Source organism: Lactuca serriola, chromosome 4 (assembly GCF_051521515.1).
Source record: "Lactuca serriola cultivar US96UC23 chromosome 4, Lser_US96UC23_V15, whole genome shotgun sequence".
Classification (NCBI taxonomy): Eukaryota; Viridiplantae; Streptophyta; class Magnoliopsida; order Asterales; family Asteraceae; genus Lactuca; species Lactuca serriola.
In genome coordinates, this window is record NC_136411.1 from 328,165,119 (window position 1) to 328,182,711 (window position 17,593).

General features: G+C 32.8%; 2 protein-coding genes and 1 non-coding gene across 4 annotated transcripts; all 3 read right to left on the bottom strand.

Moving 5' to 3' along the window:
• Positions 1-216: 216 nt before the first annotated feature.
• On the bottom strand, positions 217-6,535 carry LOC145097437 (protease Do-like 7). Of its 2 annotated transcripts, none has more exons than XM_079034999.1 (22): positions 5,971-6,535; positions 5,622-5,692; positions 5,356-5,490; positions 5,166-5,224; positions 4,755-4,791; positions 4,526-4,651; positions 4,338-4,427; positions 4,159-4,224; positions 4,023-4,079; positions 3,874-3,939; positions 3,682-3,789; positions 3,472-3,602; positions 2,947-3,385; positions 2,678-2,860; positions 2,484-2,589; positions 2,235-2,405; positions 2,033-2,154; positions 1,724-1,951; positions 1,422-1,637; positions 1,172-1,329; positions 779-890; positions 217-615 (listed from the first exon to the last, which is right to left on the bottom strand). In XM_079034999.1, the coding sequence occupies exons 1-22, from the start codon at positions 6,242-6,244 to the stop codon at positions 415-417; spliced, it is 3,156 nt and encodes a 1,051-aa protein (XP_078891125.1). In that variant the 5' UTR covers positions 6,245-6,535; the 3' UTR covers positions 217-414. The 2 variants fall into 2 exon arrangements, with proteins under 2 accessions (XP_078891125.1, XP_078891126.1); XM_079035000.1 differs by having other exon boundaries at positions 2,075-2,154; positions 5,971-6,534.
• Positions 6,536-8,516: 1,981 nt separating this feature from the next.
• Positions 8,517-9,776, bottom strand: LOC145099587 (uncharacterized). The gene is made up of 3 exons (XM_079037136.1): positions 9,714-9,776; positions 9,176-9,642; positions 8,517-9,084 (listed from the first exon to the last, which is right to left on the bottom strand). Exons 1-3 carry the CDS (start codon positions 9,774-9,776, stop codon positions 8,517-8,519), a joined length of 1,098 nt encoding a protein of 365 aa, XP_078893262.1.
• A 6,488-nt stretch (positions 9,777-16,264) lies between these two features.
• On the bottom strand, positions 16,265-16,348 carry TRNAL-CAA (transfer RNA leucine (anticodon CAA)). Its single transcript has one exon. It is a non-coding gene; the product is annotated as a tRNA-Leu (tRNA).
• Positions 16,349-17,593: the final 1,245 nt, after the last annotated feature.

Sequence of the window (17,593 nt, forward strand, 5' to 3'; positions counted from 1 at the left end):
TGGCTAGGGTTTTTTGTCAGTTTTTTGGATCTGGGAATGATGGATTGGGGAATTTGGGTCCACAGGTTTTGCAGAATTTGCAGCATCCAGGTGTTTTGGATGACAATGGAAAGCCAGATTCAAATTCACCTTCAGAATTCTTGTAATGTAATTCATAACCTTTTTCTTATATATATAAAATCTTTTTAAATCTGATATGTATATAACCAAAGAGGCTAAGAAACAAAAACCATGATTCCAAAATGCAAATTAAATTACACTGTTATAATTATTTGACATGAAATGTACATGAAGTAATGTATATAAGTTATATAATATGTATATCTGGAAGTTGAATTAAGGCAACTCCAGAAACAAATATATAAATACGACTTAGGATTTTGGAGTATGGAGTATGGAGTATGTACATGGTTTTCAAAGGCTGTTATTATTTTTATTATTATTATCTCCAGTTGCTAATGACTTAATAGTCTTTCTTTGCCACATTGAAGTTTCTGGATCAAATCTTAGCTCCCATGTAGGCCAGTAGTGTAGATCTTGTTTCAGTGTCAACACTCGTGGCTTCCCATTTAAGTGGATTGTTCTTACACGAACAAATTCTCCATCTTCAATTTCCTATAATAAGATTGCATTCAATACACTACTTTCATTTTGCCAGTTTCTTGGTATAGTAGAATCACTTAATGTGTTAAGCCAAAAAAACCAACTCCTCTCACGTTAAGTGTGATGAAATTTTTTTTTTTTCTTTGGAATGTAAGGGTAAAATTGTCATTAATACCTTTGTGACATCAACAAAAGCATCCAAGTCAGGAGTTGGTTTCCCATTAACTTCCACTATCCATTGAAGAGCATATAAACCATATCTATGCACAGGACTCCCATGAGACCACCTGCAAATTTTATTTAGTACCCCAATTAAATTCTTTCTTAAGACATAAAACTGATGAAACACATATAGAGTAAATTACATCTTTGGTCCCTGAGTATAGATGATTTTTTCAGTTTTAGTCCTCTTGTAGTGTTGGTTCTTATTTGAGGTTTTTGTAACATTTCTGGTTCCAGTTGCCCAAGTAAAATAAATGACTATATTTTTGGGGACTAAAATTGCAAAAACCAACTATACTCAGGGACTAAAAATGTAATTTAGTAAAAGATATGAGAAAAATGATACCTGGTGACATATACACCATGGCCTTCTTCAGGAAGAAAGCCAAGGGCACGCACTGCTGGGTGAGGTTCCTGTACAAAGCATCCACACCAATTTATAACACGTTTTGTACCATTTCCATCTCTTATATCTGTTCCCACAACAACTTCAACTTCACATCCCTGAGAGAAAAACCACAAATAAGAATCATCAATTTCAACAGAATTAAAATAATCTTAAAAAATAAGAACCATATATATTTGATTAAATGAACCTGACGAAATATGGTTAACTCAAGTTTCTCTTCCATGTTATCAGAAAGATCCAATACATGACATGCATCTTCAACATCTTGAAAACATGTAACTGGCTTTTTATTAATAGCCAACACCATATCCCCTTGTTCTAATAAATTCTCAGCTTTAGATCCAGCCAAACAACCTTTCACCCGTAGAACTTGACGTCTCACAGGATCCTTTTTCGCAAGAGCCTGACAACAAATTTATAAAAAAATATATATAAATTTATACAAATATAATTTGATGATAAGAAAAAATTAAAAAAAAAAAAAAATACTTGGATCCAATTATTGTTGAGGCCAAAACTTCTAGCCTTGGAAAGCAAAGTAGGATAAAGCTCAACTTCCAAAATCCTAACTAAAGGCATGGGTCTTGTTACGCCATTTATAAGAAGGGAGGGACCTTTTGCGCCTGATATGATTTTATCAAGGACTTGGGTTATGGAATGTATAGGAATGCCTCTAACAAATTGATGATCTTCAGATGAATTCACCCCATATTTTATCTGAAATTAGGATTTAGATATTAAAGCATTAGTCGACGTATTAGTGATTCCAATAGGACTAAAGAAAACCAACCAACCAACCTTCCTTTTCTTTTTGTTTTTTGATCGATGATTAGTACAAACCTGAGTTGAAAAGCTTCCCCATATTGCTTTAACCCTTCCTTCCTCATCCGTAAGCACCCCCGAAAAACTGCTACCAAAATCTGCATAAATTTTATAAAACAATAAAAGATCCATCTCTTTAAAATTATGTTATTGAAGTGTTGTATATACTATATAGTACCTGTGTCAAGCTCAATGACTTCCATGTTGGTTGCTCTATAACGTGGAGAATCAGCTGAGCTTATGTTTAAAGCTGCACATGGGTTTGTCACAACAGATTTTCTAGATGTTGTTTGTAAGCTTCTACTTAACCCCACAAGGTATACACTCTCTCCACGACGCAACCCAGGTTCTATTTTTTATTTTTTTAAATAAAAAAAATAAAATCAGTATCAACTAAAAAGTCAAAAAATAACAAAAATTTGCCTACCAGGAAGAAGTTGAGCAGCTCGTACTAACGAAGCACCAGTAGCTCCAAGGGCAGAAGGGTCATATGCAATAATAGCATAATTATGAACTGGGTGAAGAAACACCACCTGAAAAAGTACTTAATTAGGAGATTTAATTTTAAGAATTAAAAGTTAAAAAGTTAATTTCTCTGTTTCATAATCGTATTTAATTTACCTCTCCTGGGATTTCTATAGGAAAAGCAGCAAAAGAAAGCATGACATCAGATGCTGATATGGCAACAGTATTCTTGTCAACAGCAACCAATCCCATGTCTTGAGAATGATATATAATCACACCAGTTCCAACAAAATGCTGTGAGTGGACCCCATCAAGCATACATGATGATGGTACATAAACCTGCCATGTCATGTCACATCATACATCATACATCAACATCAATCGAATCAAATGTAAAAAATTTCAGACTCAATTTTGTAGTTTACCTCAAACATGACAAGAGTGGGTTCTATAACACGTTCAGCAACAGAAGCATTCCCATTACCATTACCATTATCAGATGATGAATCTTCCATATTTGTAACATTATTACCATTAGCCACTTGTTCACCAACATCAACATCAACACCTTTAATAACTTCCAAAGTGGGACCCACAACCAGAGCTTGTTTTCCTACCCAAATACCAGAATTATCATCACGGGTGTAGATCTGAGGTGGAGCATACCACTCATGGCGATCAACTGTAACAAGAACAGACTTCCTCCTATGCCTATCTGTATAGCTTATGTACTCTAAAGGAACCCTAGCTCCTTTACTTAAATTAGAAAGAACATTGATCAAGTCTTGAAGATTTGAAATGTCTTTACTTGCTAACTTCTTGATAATTGCATGTCGTGGGACCCCTGCTCGATACAACATGTAACTGCATAGATATATATTGACAAAAGTTAAGTTATCATATCATACTAAAGAAATTTTAAACAACTTTAAATTTAAACTTAAACTTACCCAGGTTCTGATACATATACAAGACCACAGTGAAAACGAAAATTCCTAGCCTGTTGATAGGAGAGAGGGTGTATAACAGCACCACTAACTTCAAGAAAATGATTTGGAGTTATGGAGTGTAGATCTTCCACCTGAAGATAACAATTACATAATGGAGAATTTTAGTATCGTTGACTAGTATTTTGACTTTTACAAATTACAAAATCTTACCTTTAACTGAACAGTTAAAGGTGTGCCACCTCTTTCAAACTGTAACTCAACATTTTGGCCAACACTATCATCAAGTAAAGTCTCCATTTTCAGAAACTGAGTAGTCACCTGTATATACATTTGTTATAAATTAGTATTTGTTGGTATCAAATATGGTGAGATTTATTTTTATATTTTATATTTTATACATACCTCACCATTCATGCGAACAAGTACATCACCTGGCTCTAAATGGTTATAAGCTGGGCCACCTGGCACCTACATCATATGTCCACGTAGGCATCACCCATAAAACATACTGCTAAAACTATAGATATAATGGAAGGAGACTTATCACTTACCACAGAATCAACAACAAGCATTCCCGTTTCAGTTAGTGGAGATGCATGGCGAACAAGCTGATAAATAATCCACAAATAAAATTAATTTAAAAAAAAAAAAAAAAAAAAAGATGAATAAAAGTATAAAACCACATACCTGCTCTGTTTCGGTTTGCAGGCCTAGCCTACGGGTTTCATCAAATCCTTTGTGGACAAAGGTTGTCTAAATAAAAGCAGTGGCATATATGTAAATACGAATCATTTTGAAAAAGGGTAATCAAAATCAAAATCAAGATTCAAGAAGTCTCATTTAATTAAAAGTTAAAAGAAACAAACCTGGAGGGTACCACGAGGTATTGAGACAGCCTCCCACTTATCTTGACCAGAAGCTCTTCCCTTTTGTAAGAAATTTAAAGCCCTCACCACCTGCAACAATATTATTTATATAAGTTGTCATTTTTTTTTTTTAATTTTTCTTTATAAATATAAATAATAAGAATAAAGTTTGATAATTGTTAACTAACGCGTTCTAGAGGGAAGAAAAATGCTGAAGCACTAGAAGTCTTGCTGCCAGCATTCAGTGCAATTGCCCTTCCTTGCCAATCAATCACTGGGGAACCACTTGAACCACCTTTAGTACCTGAAGCAGCCTGGTGTGTGTGTGTGTGTGTGGAAAAAAAAATACAAAATTAAAAATTAAAAAGATTGGAAGGAAATCATAAAATTTAAGCTTAATAATTACAGGAAGCTCACCTGCATGTAGAAAGTATTGAAATCGTTGTATCCATCCCTGCAGTAAGGAAAGATAGATCTTTTTAGTTAAAACATGAATTTTAAACTAATATTGCATATAATATAATCATAAATTTCTTACCTTTTTGCCCTTGCTTATTTCTATGACTACATCCAGATATCTAGTTGTCTACAGACTACACATTACTACTACATTAAGTCAAGTTTGAAAATTTCTTACCTTTTTGCCCTTACTTATTTTTCAGACTACATCCAGATCTCAAGTTGTCTATACATTACCACATTAAGTCAAGTTTGAAATTTTCTTTACCTTTTTGCCCTTGCTTATTTTTGAGTTTAACATTAGTTAGGTTTGGGGTTGAGTGATATAAATAAAGGTAAAAAAGTATAAAAAATAGTGAAGCAGCATACTTTTTATAATGTGGAGCATCCCTATCCAGACGAGCAAGGGTACCAGCCAAAATAGAGATCTGTAAGTTTCACCCAAAGATATGAACAAGAAAATTGACAAAAAGTATGTATAATGTTCAATTTTATACCCCAGTGTGACCAAAAATCATGTACACAAGTACACAACCATGGCTTCACATAATCATCATACCTTCTCTCCACTGTCATTACCAACAACTCTAATTTCCAGTCCAACACAAGCAGCTTCAGGGGCAAGAGGGATCTCTTCATAGCTCAGGAACTGAATTGCAGCAGGATCATAACGAAAGAATCCAAAATCATGAACCTAAAATTGCAAAAGCATTAATATTGTTATCATTCACAAAACGCCTCTTTGAATTAGTAAATTGAACATTTGAAAACCAAGGTACTGAAGTAAGTCTCTTAAGATAGCTATGATCCATTAAAATGACTCACAGGGTCTCTGTATATGGGATAGACTGGAGTCTCTTCACGATTTACAAATGTAGCTTCTGCTACTACAGGACCTACAAAAGTTATAACCAAATCAGCCATAAATAACACCTTAAAGAAGCTAATCATAATCATAATATATTATATATCCAGAAGCGTTGAAAAGGTAACTTTTTTGTTTCTGTATTAAGATCATGATTACTAATTTCTACTCCCTTGTTGCACAATCAGAGTCTTTTCAGAACTGATCCGATGTTCTCAAGTTTCTCAATTTGAGATCATGTATATCGTTAACATTTTCCCTAAATTTGAAAAGTGGTGGCTAATGATGAAAAGAAGTAACTCAGCTTACCTGGTTTAACCACATGGCGATTAGTTAGTATAATTCCCCGACGCTTGTCGACAACAAACCCGGTAGCATAGCTAGCACCCGCAGATTCGGTGTCAAAAGCTCGGCAAGCAGTCGTACGAAGCACCACCACCGCCGGAACCACGTTATGCAGCGCTTTCCTCCAATCCTCAGCGGTCGCATGGTTCTCTTTGAACGGAGGATCGATTTCCATTGACAGCTCATTCTTCATTTCCGATGACTCCGATTCTAATAACTTCTCCGATGAATCCTCCATCTCCTCAAAACCTAAATTCCAATAGCTTTTTCTTCTTTGTCTTGTTATCTGAAACCGTAGCAACTGGTGATTAGGGTTTAGACGCTAGATGTAAAATGCGATCTCTTCGAGTGAGTTTATGAATTATGAGTATGCGCCCGTACGAGCCGGAGCACTGCGGCTGGTACTGAAACTCCGGCGACGGCGACGGCTACGGGGACTGCAACCGCGAAGTGAGTGCAGTTGTTATTGCGATCAAGAGAGAGGATGTTAAAATTACACTCAACCAAGTCGCTAATTCGTCCATTTCAGTTCGTGCTGCAGCTTTTTCAACCCTTGATATTAAATTACCAAAATACCCTTCGTCTGTCATCATAGTCAACCGTTGGTTGGTGTTATGGTCAACGAACAACAAACTCATTAGATTAGGTATCAAACTTTTCTCTTTTTACTATAACAATAAAAGTTAGGAATTAATTGTTTCATGTAGATATTTTAAATAAAATATTGCTAGAATAGCCTATATATTTAAAATCTACAATTCGTATCGGACAATAAAAAAATCATATATATGTATGTGTTTGTTTGTTATATATGAGATGTGGTTTGTTCCATGCTTGATTGTTTAAATTATAAATTAATTCCAATGGGTTAGCATAGCCACATAATGTTCAGTATTTTATTATAGTATTTGTGAAGGTTGGTAACATAAGATCTAAGGAATTAGAATCTTGCATTTTATTATGGGGATAATGACTTAAAAGGGTAACATATTATTGGTTTTGTACACATTTAGTCCCTGCCTTTTTTTTGTCCACATTTTACCCTTGAACTTGTTGTTGTGTATAAATTAAGTCATTATTACCGGTTGCTTCCATATTTGCTGGCATGGCTGCCTATGTGGACACTCATTAAAAGAAAACACTCCTACGTGGATCATCTACACTCCTACGTGGATCATCTCTTAGTTCCGTTGATTATAATACCATACCTACCCTAATTCCAGTCAAAAAACATTCGAACCCATACCCAAAATCGAAGAAGAAGATGTCGACTCCCAGTTCATCTGGTTCCATCGCAAAGAAAGAGGAGCTATGTGATTGTCAACTCCCAGTTCGAATATGCACATCGAACACTAAAGACAACCCTAACAAAAAGTTCAAAGTTTGCCCTAATTCTATGGTATGTCGATCTTGATTCCCCTCTGTACTTTTGATTTTGCTTCTAATAAATAAATATTTTGAGGTTCTTACAATTTTTATATTTGATTTCAAAGAAACCAGGTAAGAAGTGTAAGTATTGGGAATGGATTGATGAACCTGTGACTGGGAATCCAGATTTAAAACAAGAACTTGAAGCAGTTAAAGTGGATGTTGCATGTTTGAAGAAAGAAGTTCAAGAGCTGAAGAATAAAGCACATAGTTATAGGGTTGAAATCAGCTGTAATATTATATGAAAACAGTTTGAATAAAGTTTTGTATGATGTATTGAATTGTGGTATTTTGAATGTAGGGATTGAATGGTTTATATGGAATGTAATGAATAGTTTATATTAAATGTATTGAATGGAGTTTGCATACTGAATGAAGTGTTACATGGTGAACATTTGATTGTAATTTACATTGAATTTGGCTGCAATTTCAATAGCCAAAAGACAAGGACAATGATAATTTAATTTGTCTGCAACTTCAACAACCAAACGACAAAGGACATTGATAGAAACAAATAGGGAATATGATTCCCAGTAGACAATTGACATATGATTCCCATTATGACATTCTTAATAAACTAATGCATTAATACCAAAAAAGATTGAAAAAGACAAAACACAATTGACATAGGATACCATATCTGATTCTATTACTTAAAGACCATAAAAAGTTGCTAGGATACAAGCAAGGGTAGTATTGTCAGTTACATCAAAAGTTGGCCCAATTAACAAAAGAAAGTCACCATACACAGTGTACTATTACATACTTCCAAAGCAAAAGAAAACAAGTAACCCTAATCAGTCTAAATCTAAAGTAACTGGGTTGTCCTTAGTCACTCCTTTGCCATCCTTTCGGAAAACCTGCTTCCTGATTTGTATCTTGTTGATTCTCTCTGAAGGCTTCCTTGCTCTAACACCAAGTCTCTTAGGCACTCTAACACCAAGATTCACAAGCACTTGGTTAACAGGTACTGGAATCACAGGATCTTGGTTAATAGGTACTTCATTCACATGATCTTAGTTGACAGGAACTTCATTCACATTCTCCTGATTCATAGGATCTTCATTCACAGGGACATGGTCTTAAGTCAAAGGATCTTGATTGACATGTGTTGGAGCACTTGGAGCTGGAGTGCTTGGACCTGCTTGTGAAGGACAGTTTCTTGCATTACTCTTCTTTCTTGCTTTACTTGGACCTGCTTCAGAAGGACCCCTCATTGGACATGTAACTTTGTTGTGTCCAGTTTCATTACAAATTATACATCTGTGTTGAACACCTGCCCTGCTTATAGTATGCCTTGTGTTCCCACTGAGTTCATTTTCTGCTTGGTCTCTTTTTCTTTTCACACATGGCCTACCAGGTAACCTCCTCCTAATAGGAGGTAGTATCTGGTGAAAATCAGGCATGTGGGGCCACAAGGTACTATCATTCAGGGGATGTATGGTGTACTCATAGGCCTTAAGAAATGCATATTTAGTAAACCACTCTGCAACAAATTCCTCTGGATCAAGATTCAAGGAAGATATGACACATATGGCATGTACACAAGGAATTCCTGTCAATTGCCAACCTCTGCATCCACATTCTCTCTTCTCCAAGTCAACACCATACCTTTCATTACATTGCACAACTTCAAACTGCTTGTATCCACTAACATATGATGCCTAGAATCTGTCAATTCAAAAAGTTAGTTAGCACTAGCATGTACAAAAAGTAAGTAAAAGTGTTTGTAACAACTAACCTTCTCAACTTCTTTAGTTTACCAAGTTTCCTTCTGATAGTTGGACAAATTGCCAAATCCCAGCCCAATCCTTTCCCTTTCTGCATGTACAATCTCTCCATCACAAATACCCTTATGTCCTCCAATATAGTGATCAATGGCTTCTTTCTAGCTTCTTCAATATCAGCATTGAAGCTCTCAGACACACCATTTTCCATTGCATCACATCCCATTCCAACCTTAATAAAAGCCCTTGACCAACACTTGGGGTCCCTTTTAATGAGATAATCATATGCCCCTACATCAAAACTCTTGATTTCTTCCATTGCAAGTTCAAATTTTGGAATTGTAGTTGCCTTTACAGCCCTCCAATAAGGTTTAATGTAACACTCACCCTTAAAATTTTTATGGAAGTTAGCAAGGATGTGCCTAGCACACAACCTATGCTCAACTTCTGGACATCTTTCTTTCACAGCCTCCATTATACCCTGCATTGATTTGGTATGTTAGTTTATGTAAAAGCTAATTTTTGTAAAATAAAAGTAGTGTATATATGTACCTTGTGTCCATCTGACATCAATGTGATTCCATTACCATTTCCCCCTTCATCTATGTCTTCCATTAGATTTTCCAATAACCACTTCCAAGTATTCTAATTCTCAACATTTACTACTGCCCAGGCTATTGGGTAAATGTTATTGTTTCCATCCCTGCCTACTGCTGAGAGGAGCTCTCCTTTACAGATGCCCTTCAGAAAACATCCATCTATCCCAATTACCTTCCTACACCCATCTAACCATCCATCAATAACTCCTTTAAAACTCACATAAAACCTTTCAAACACCACAGTAGAATTATTTTGGGGCTGCACATACACTTCTACATGAGATCCTGGGTTGGCCCTTTTAATTTCAGCTCCATAATCCCACAGCTTGGAATAATGATCCTTCAAATCACCCTCAATTTCACACAATGCAAATCTTTTTACATTCCTACATTGTCCAACACTAACATTTATGTTGAATAACTTGGATACCATAGCTTTCATCTTCCTCAGACTCATTTTAGGGGACTTCAACATATCAGTGACAAATTGTTTCCCTATCCACTTGTAAGTAACAATTGACCCAAGTTTGAATGCCCTTGAACAACTATGGTCTTCTCTAAAGGACTTTATTTGAAATGTTTGTTCATCTTTCATCCAGGAAGCCCATAGTCTAAAAGGGCATTGTGGTCTTTTTCCTTTACAACACTTTACAAGCAACCTATCCTTGTCATTCTTCTCATAATACAAGTCATATCCATGTGCAACTGCATAGTTACTGAGAGATGACTTAAGTTCAGCAGGAGAAGAGAATCTCATACCTAGTTCAGGCTTCATCTTCCTCCATTCCTGAGTAGCATCATGCCTAGGGTAGACAGCTGAAAGTTGATTGCCTTTTTCATCTTCATCTTCAACAACTACTGGACATAACTTGTTCAAAAACTTATCATTATAGGTTCTTTTGAAGATTATTTTGCTTGATGTAACAGATTCATCCTCTTCATGTTCACAGTTCTCATCATCTGCCAAAACAGAGTCGACATCTTCTTCTGAATACACAAGGTCTTCATCGTCTGGTTCTTCTTTCTGAATCCACTCAAATAGAGGTTCATTATCATGGTCAATATACACATCCACATGTTTGTTAGCATTTGCAACCTCAAGAAACTCAGAGTAGTCACATTCATTTTGTAGTGTTTGGAGCCCCTCACTCAATCTCACTTCAGGTATACAATAATACACATGCTTGAACTGAAAATCGATAAGCTTCTCAACATATTTGATGAAATCGGAGAAACCTAACTTGTTTGCATCTTCATTCAGACGTAGTACTTGTGGAGCAAAATACACTAACGGATTAGGCACAAAAGTACCATTATAGTGTACATCGACTTTTGGAAAACCTTGATTTCCTCCATTGAATCAGAATGGTGTTTTGAGAGAAGAGAAGTGTGAGTAATGTGGAACCAATCAAGAACGAATTATGAGAATAAAGACAATATAACCCTAATTGATCTTCGTTCGTAAATGAGGTTTCTTGATAAATGAGCGTGAAAGGGGGTAACTGCCAGGTAATTGCCACGTAAACCAGTAAAACACAAAATGATCTGCTTAACTGGAAGCAACCAGTAATAATGACTTAATTTATACACAACAAAAAGTTCAAGGGTAAAATTTGGACAAAAAAAGTCAAGGACTAAATGTGTACAAAACCAATAATATGTTACCATTTTAAGTCATTATCCCTTTATTATGAGTATTAGTTCTTCAACCAATAGAATTGTAATATAATATGTTAATAGGATGGATGATTCTAAGCAAATTCCATGGTCCATCTTTTTTATGAAAAGATAAAAATGTTTTAAAAAAATTGTTAAATAAAATACTGTTATCATTTTCATCGTTTTTAATAATGTGAAGGAACTATGTTTCATTTTCTAATAATAAAAAATGTGACATGTGATAATTATTTTAAAAGTAATATTTTTCAGATCAGTACCACAAATATTATGTAAAACCAAACTTCTTTGTTTATCTAGTTGTATAGCTTTTGAAAAAAAAAAGATTTTGTAACTTGTTAAAAAAAAAGATTTTGTAACATTATATGTATCTCTATGTATTGCAATTTTGTTTATATTTTTTTGATCATTTTTTTAATATATAAGGATGTTGATATCGGAACCAACGGTTGTTGAACCTAGCCTAGAATGGGTCACTTGGGTTCTTAATATTTTAAAACTACTCTCGGAATCATTGATATTGGTTTCGGTTTCGGTTATCTGGGTTCTATTTCTTTTGTTATGAAATAAATTGAATAACTATTAAACAACAAAATAAATAATTAACCATATAAATTATTGATAATATATTGTAAATAAAAATTACATGTTATAATTGTTGACAAATACAAAAAAGAAAAAAAAAATAATAAGCCATTGTAATTTTTTTTAATAATGGGGTGAGTAAAATTGGTACCGAACTGAAATGGCACTGTATAGGGTAAATCGGTTATCGATTCCTCCATATCGCAAAAATCAATGCTCGGTAGTTTCGGTTCTGGTACTGATGTGAAAAATAATTACGCACTAGTTTTATCATACTAATGTAACTACTTTCTACCTAAGACAATGTACCTTGTTGTAAATAGTATAGCATAATAGACGGGTATCGAACACAGAGAACTGTATTATTAGCTAATTTTTACATACTACTAACTAAATTACTAAGAAATTTAGAAAAATATTTTTTCTCTGGTTGCAAGACTAGAAACTTAATTAACTAAGCTAAACTAACAATTAACTAAAGCAATTATCAAACTAAAGCAAGAAACAAAAAGAAGCGATTTAAACCAATGTATTTGAGAGACTTTAGTTTAGCTTCAGTTTATTGCTATTGTGGTTGATTTATGGAAGTGCATAGATTAATGTTCAATTGGTTACCGATTCCTAAGCTGGCCAAGTTAATGTTCACTAACTTAATCATTTAGCAAACAAGTTCATTCATACGATAATCAAGCGGATAAACTAACAAGCTCACTAGTGTTCGGTTCGAGTTAAATTAGACTATAATAGATTGATCAAATTGGTTAATTGATTCAATTCAATATATGATAGGTCGTCATATATTAGCTCCCACAATTATTTACCCACTTTTCTATCTAACCCTATATTTTAGTCAAAACTCTAGTCCTATAATTTTTGTAATCCACAAAGATCATAAGATTCAAGTTCAATTAAGAAACATAGTCATGCAAACTTAATTAAACTCAGCCATAAATAGATTAAACAGTTATCATAATCATAGAAGGTTATTTAATAAACTAATTAAACAAATAACCAGTAAAAACTTAATCCAACCATAAATCCAACCATAGATAGTCAAGAATATCTTCACCAAACGAAAGTCATGGGGTTTTAGCCCATGATTTCAACAACTAAACTCAGAAAAACGAATTTCATATGCAAAGACATGATTAAGCTAGAATATAAAATCATAATTAAGAGTTTATTGACTTAATGCTCTCAATTCCCAAGCTACAATCGATTTATTCACTTCCAAGCTTTAATTCAGATCCTTGGCCTTCAAAAATCATCAATAACTCTAAGCAAAAGTCCCCAATTCGGAGAATAATGGTAGGAATTTATAGATTCCCGAAAAACAGATCACCACGTTGTGGTCTTCATTGTTATCACATATACGGCAAGTATTCGAAGTCAATTGGGAAAGGTCAAAACACCACGTCGTGGGTAAGTCACCACGACATGTTGAATGCATTTTTTTCTTCATTTAAAAGTCTTCATTCAAATTCCTTAGCTTCCAGCTTCTAGCTTCATTTATGCTCCAAACATATCTTTTACCCCTACAACACAATACATAACAAATTAAGTACCTTTTGCTCTATAAAGGGCATAAAAGTAATTAAAAATATTAAGATATGATGTACAATTATATATATAGATATGCACATATCAGGTACCACCGGGTTAGGGGAAATTTGATACCGAATATCGGTACAAGTTCCAATCTTCATAACTGTGTTAATTCTTTTTTTTTTCAACACATTAATCTCTGTCTTTAGTACACGTTAAGCTCAAGAATCAAGTTAACTGTATAAGTATTTGTTTTAGTGCATGGCCTCAAACATAGGATGTTGGGGCTGTTTCAACTTTTTTTTTTATCATATCCTGATTTTTTTCGTATGACATTGATATGAGATGCTTTTTTTCTTGTATATTCATTGGTGTCTTAGTTAGAGGTTGGCTTAAAAACAACCTAATTAGATAAGTATTAGCTAAACTAAAAAGCCTCAAACATATATGTTTGGACTATTTTAGTTTTTGTAATTGTTTGGACCATATTATGTTCCTCATAATTTATTCGTACGTAGGGGCGGAGGGAGTAAGGGGACTAGTGGGTGCGCTTCCCCCCTAACGTTCTCTTATTTGGATTATTTTACTCATATAGTATTAGTAATAAATCTCATTTAATTGTTTTAAGCTCAAAATAAAAAATCATCCTAAGTCAACTAGCCCCCTCTATAGCCCAATTTCTTTAACTTTGTATCGGGCAATAAACAATTACCTGCACATAATAAAAAACACAGTTACATACCTACCGTAAGTCGGTTATTGCAAAATCAACAATTACAAATCATCGACAAAGAGCTAATGCAATTACATTTATCGACATTATCTTTTACCAACATCAGTTTCAAGAAAAGGTAATTTCCAATTCTTAATTAATACATATTTAAGTGTTGTGTAATTTATGGTAAAATTTTTTTTGAACAGTATAATTTGTAATTGATGATAATATTATGATTGTGTTTTTAATTCTTATAATCATAAGGTAAACACGAGTAAGAAAAGAACCAACGAAAAAAAAATATTCACGACTTACAACCACATCCTGTTAGTGATAATATTATGGTAGATGTTCATAATATATGCCCACAATCTGAAATGAATAGTAATATGGAAGAGTCAATTAGTGTTGAATTTGAAAAAAAAATTATATTTAAAAATTAAAAAGAGGTAAACTTAGATTCTTTGATTCGTTATCACCGAGTACCACTTTCGATCTAAAGATATCCAAGTCACCAAGGTGATGATATTAGATGATTATATATTGAATTTGGACCATGCCAACTTCTAAAACCAAAGTATACTTCTAGTCCTAGTGTAAAGATTTAATTTTGATATATACAAGTCTCACTTATTCTAAAATCCTGACCCCGCCCTTATTTATACGAGCTTGAAATGCGCTAAATTATTCTCCGTGACCCATTAGTAAAACCTTGGTATAAATACCTCAAAGGACTAGCGAGGTGTGAATTTGTAAACTTTATCTTCTCCAACGAGGGTTTGGTTTACTAAATTTGATTTTTCATTTCAGCGAGCAAAGTTAAGAGAGCCTAGAGTGTGACTCACTTAGAGCAATGCATCTAAAAAATGAGAGATGAATTATAAGGAAGATATATGACCTATATGAGTCACAACCAATAATGAGAAAAAAAATTCAGTTGCGATGAGTGAGTTAGAGACATGGAGGGACATTGTAGCTTCTTCGGACAAAAGAGAGGCTTCATCATTGTTCAATTTTGTAAAGACAATCGATAAGCTACGAAACCCAGTTATAAGTTTGATTGTGTCGTTCCAGGACCAAAGATGTTGGCGGTGATCGCATGCCTCCCGTCAAACCCAGAGTATGAGAATGGTGACATCCTTGCTAATAAATGAAGATTTTTTTGCCACTTGTTACACTCTCATTCAATTTGTCAAATGTCATTTTTTGGTTATTTTGAATTAATTTTTTTTCCACATTTCATTTGATGAGTTTTTCTATTTTATTAAATTTCACATAATATTTTAATGTAATAATTGCAATAAATATAATAATAAATGAACATTAATTTCACTGATAAACTTACCTTTTAATTTTAAAATTTCCAAAATTAAAGCTCAATAGTTTCTTTTTCTTTATTTAAATTATTTGTTTAAATTTAAAAGATAAAAAACATTTTCATTATAATACATCATTATTTTTCTTATAAATTCAAAGTTTTCAAATATTTTTATTTTGACATTTATATTTAATATTTTTTTTAAATAAACTCATATAATAAATGAATCTAACAACTAGTTAATGAATAAATGTATTTGTATGTGAAAGAGTTGTGATCCATATCCAAATTGTAAAAAAATTGTCAAACTTTGATTTGTATTCGGTCACAAACTTCAAATATAATGATTAAACAAATGCCATTAAAATAATTGCATAGTTGTGAAATATCACGATCTTTTTAATGATATGAACTTTTCATCTACAGTAATTTGGTTTTCAAATATTTATTTAAGTCGTCTGACAAGATATGTAGCTACCACCAATAACGGGTGAAATTTATGGGGCACAAATAGATTATAACGAAAGGTAGGGGGGGGGGGGGGGGGGGGGGGGGGTTGAATAGAAGATAACCATAATGCAAAAAGGTCAGTAGGTGGACAAGTAAATCTTGAGGGCACTTAATCTAACAAATAAAAAGAAGTGGGTTAAAAGTGAAAATATATTGTCAGAAGTGGGATTTGAACCCACGCCCTCTCTCGAAGACCAGAACTTGAGTCTGGCGCCTTAGACCACTCGGCCATCCTGACTAGATATACATTTCTGTCGATTTCAATGTAATAAATATAATTTAGTTTGAACTATAATATTGTTGTTTTTAAATAGTATTTAACTTTATAATCAATACATTCTTGCTAATTTAATGAAGAACTCTCAAGATTAAAGATCTTTAAACGTTAAGGTATTCTAGTTATTTTTTTCGGCCAACACACATTTATAAAGCTCTAAATAATAATATACTAGGTGAAAGACCCATATATTATATGAGTTTATTTAAAAGAAAAAAAAAACTAAATACAAAATTTTAAACATTTGAAATAATGAATTTATAAAAAAAGGTAAGAATATATTGAATTATAAAACTTAAAATATTTTTTTTCTCTTTTAAATTTAAACAAATAATTTAGATAAATAAATAAAGAAAATTAATAAATGTTTAATTTTGTAATTTTGAAGTTAGAAGGAAAATTTATTAATGAAATTGATATGCATTTATTATTGAATATAAATACTATCTACAATTTAATAAAATGAAAAAACCATAAAATGACATGTAAAATAAAAATTAATTTAAAATAACCACAAAATTACATGTGACAAAATGAATAAAAATATGACATGTTACAAAAAGATCTTTATATATTAGGGAAGATTCTTTTTAACGGGGCAAGGGTAATATACAAACACAAATCTTTGAATAAGGATGCATTCTTGTTAATATACGTGGCCATAAACAACCAGAGAGCATAAGTCATCAATCTAATTTTGTTACTTTGTTAAGTAGTAAAAGTACAGCACTAAATGTCGGTTCTTAATTTGTTGAAGAATATATACGTTTATATAAAACCTTTTATGTTATTATTATTAGTAGACGAAAATTCGTGCCCTATGTTGAATATCTAAACTTGTAATAAAAATGAACAATATTATAAAATATATGTATATTAGAATAATATCATTTGATAATATCTATACATTGGTTGCGTTTAAATAAAACTAAATATGTTTTTCAATTTATTATTATAATTTGATGTTATAATTGATTAATTTAGAAATTATTTATCTGTTGATTTTTTTAAAATTTCGATCATGGTGATTAATTGATATATTGACCATTGTTTATAACTTAACACAACTAATTTTTATATGTTATTTAATTAAAAACCGCTTATTTGGAAAAAAATGATATATAATAAAAAAAATATTTTTTTGATATTTTTTATTTAATTTGACTTGTGGTTATATATTTATAATATTTAATATTTTTTAATTAT

Coding starts and splice junctions, on each gene's coding strand:
- LOC145097437 (XM_079034999.1), bottom strand. CDS start 6,244: ATGGAGGATTCATCGGAGAAGTTATTAGAATCGGAGTCATCGGAAATG. Junction 5,693..5,970: donor TCGCCATGTGGTTAAACCAG/GTAAGCTGAGTT, acceptor TAACTTTTGTAG/GTCCTGTAGTAGCAGAAGCT. Junction 1,638..1,723: donor TCAACAATAATTGGATCCAA/GTATTTTTTTTT, acceptor ATTTGTTGTCAG/GCTCTTGCGAAAAAGGATCC.
- LOC145099587 (XM_079037136.1), bottom strand. CDS start 9,776: ATGGAAGACATAGATGAAGGGGGAAATGGTAATGGAATCACATTGATG. Junction 9,643..9,713: donor TGATGTCAGATGGACACAAG/GTACATATATAC, acceptor AAATCAATGCAG/GGTATAATGGAGGCTGTGAA. Junction 9,085..9,175: donor AAACTAAAGAAGTTGAGAAG/GTTAGTTGTTAC, acceptor ATCATATGTTAG/TGGATACAAGCAGTTTGAAG.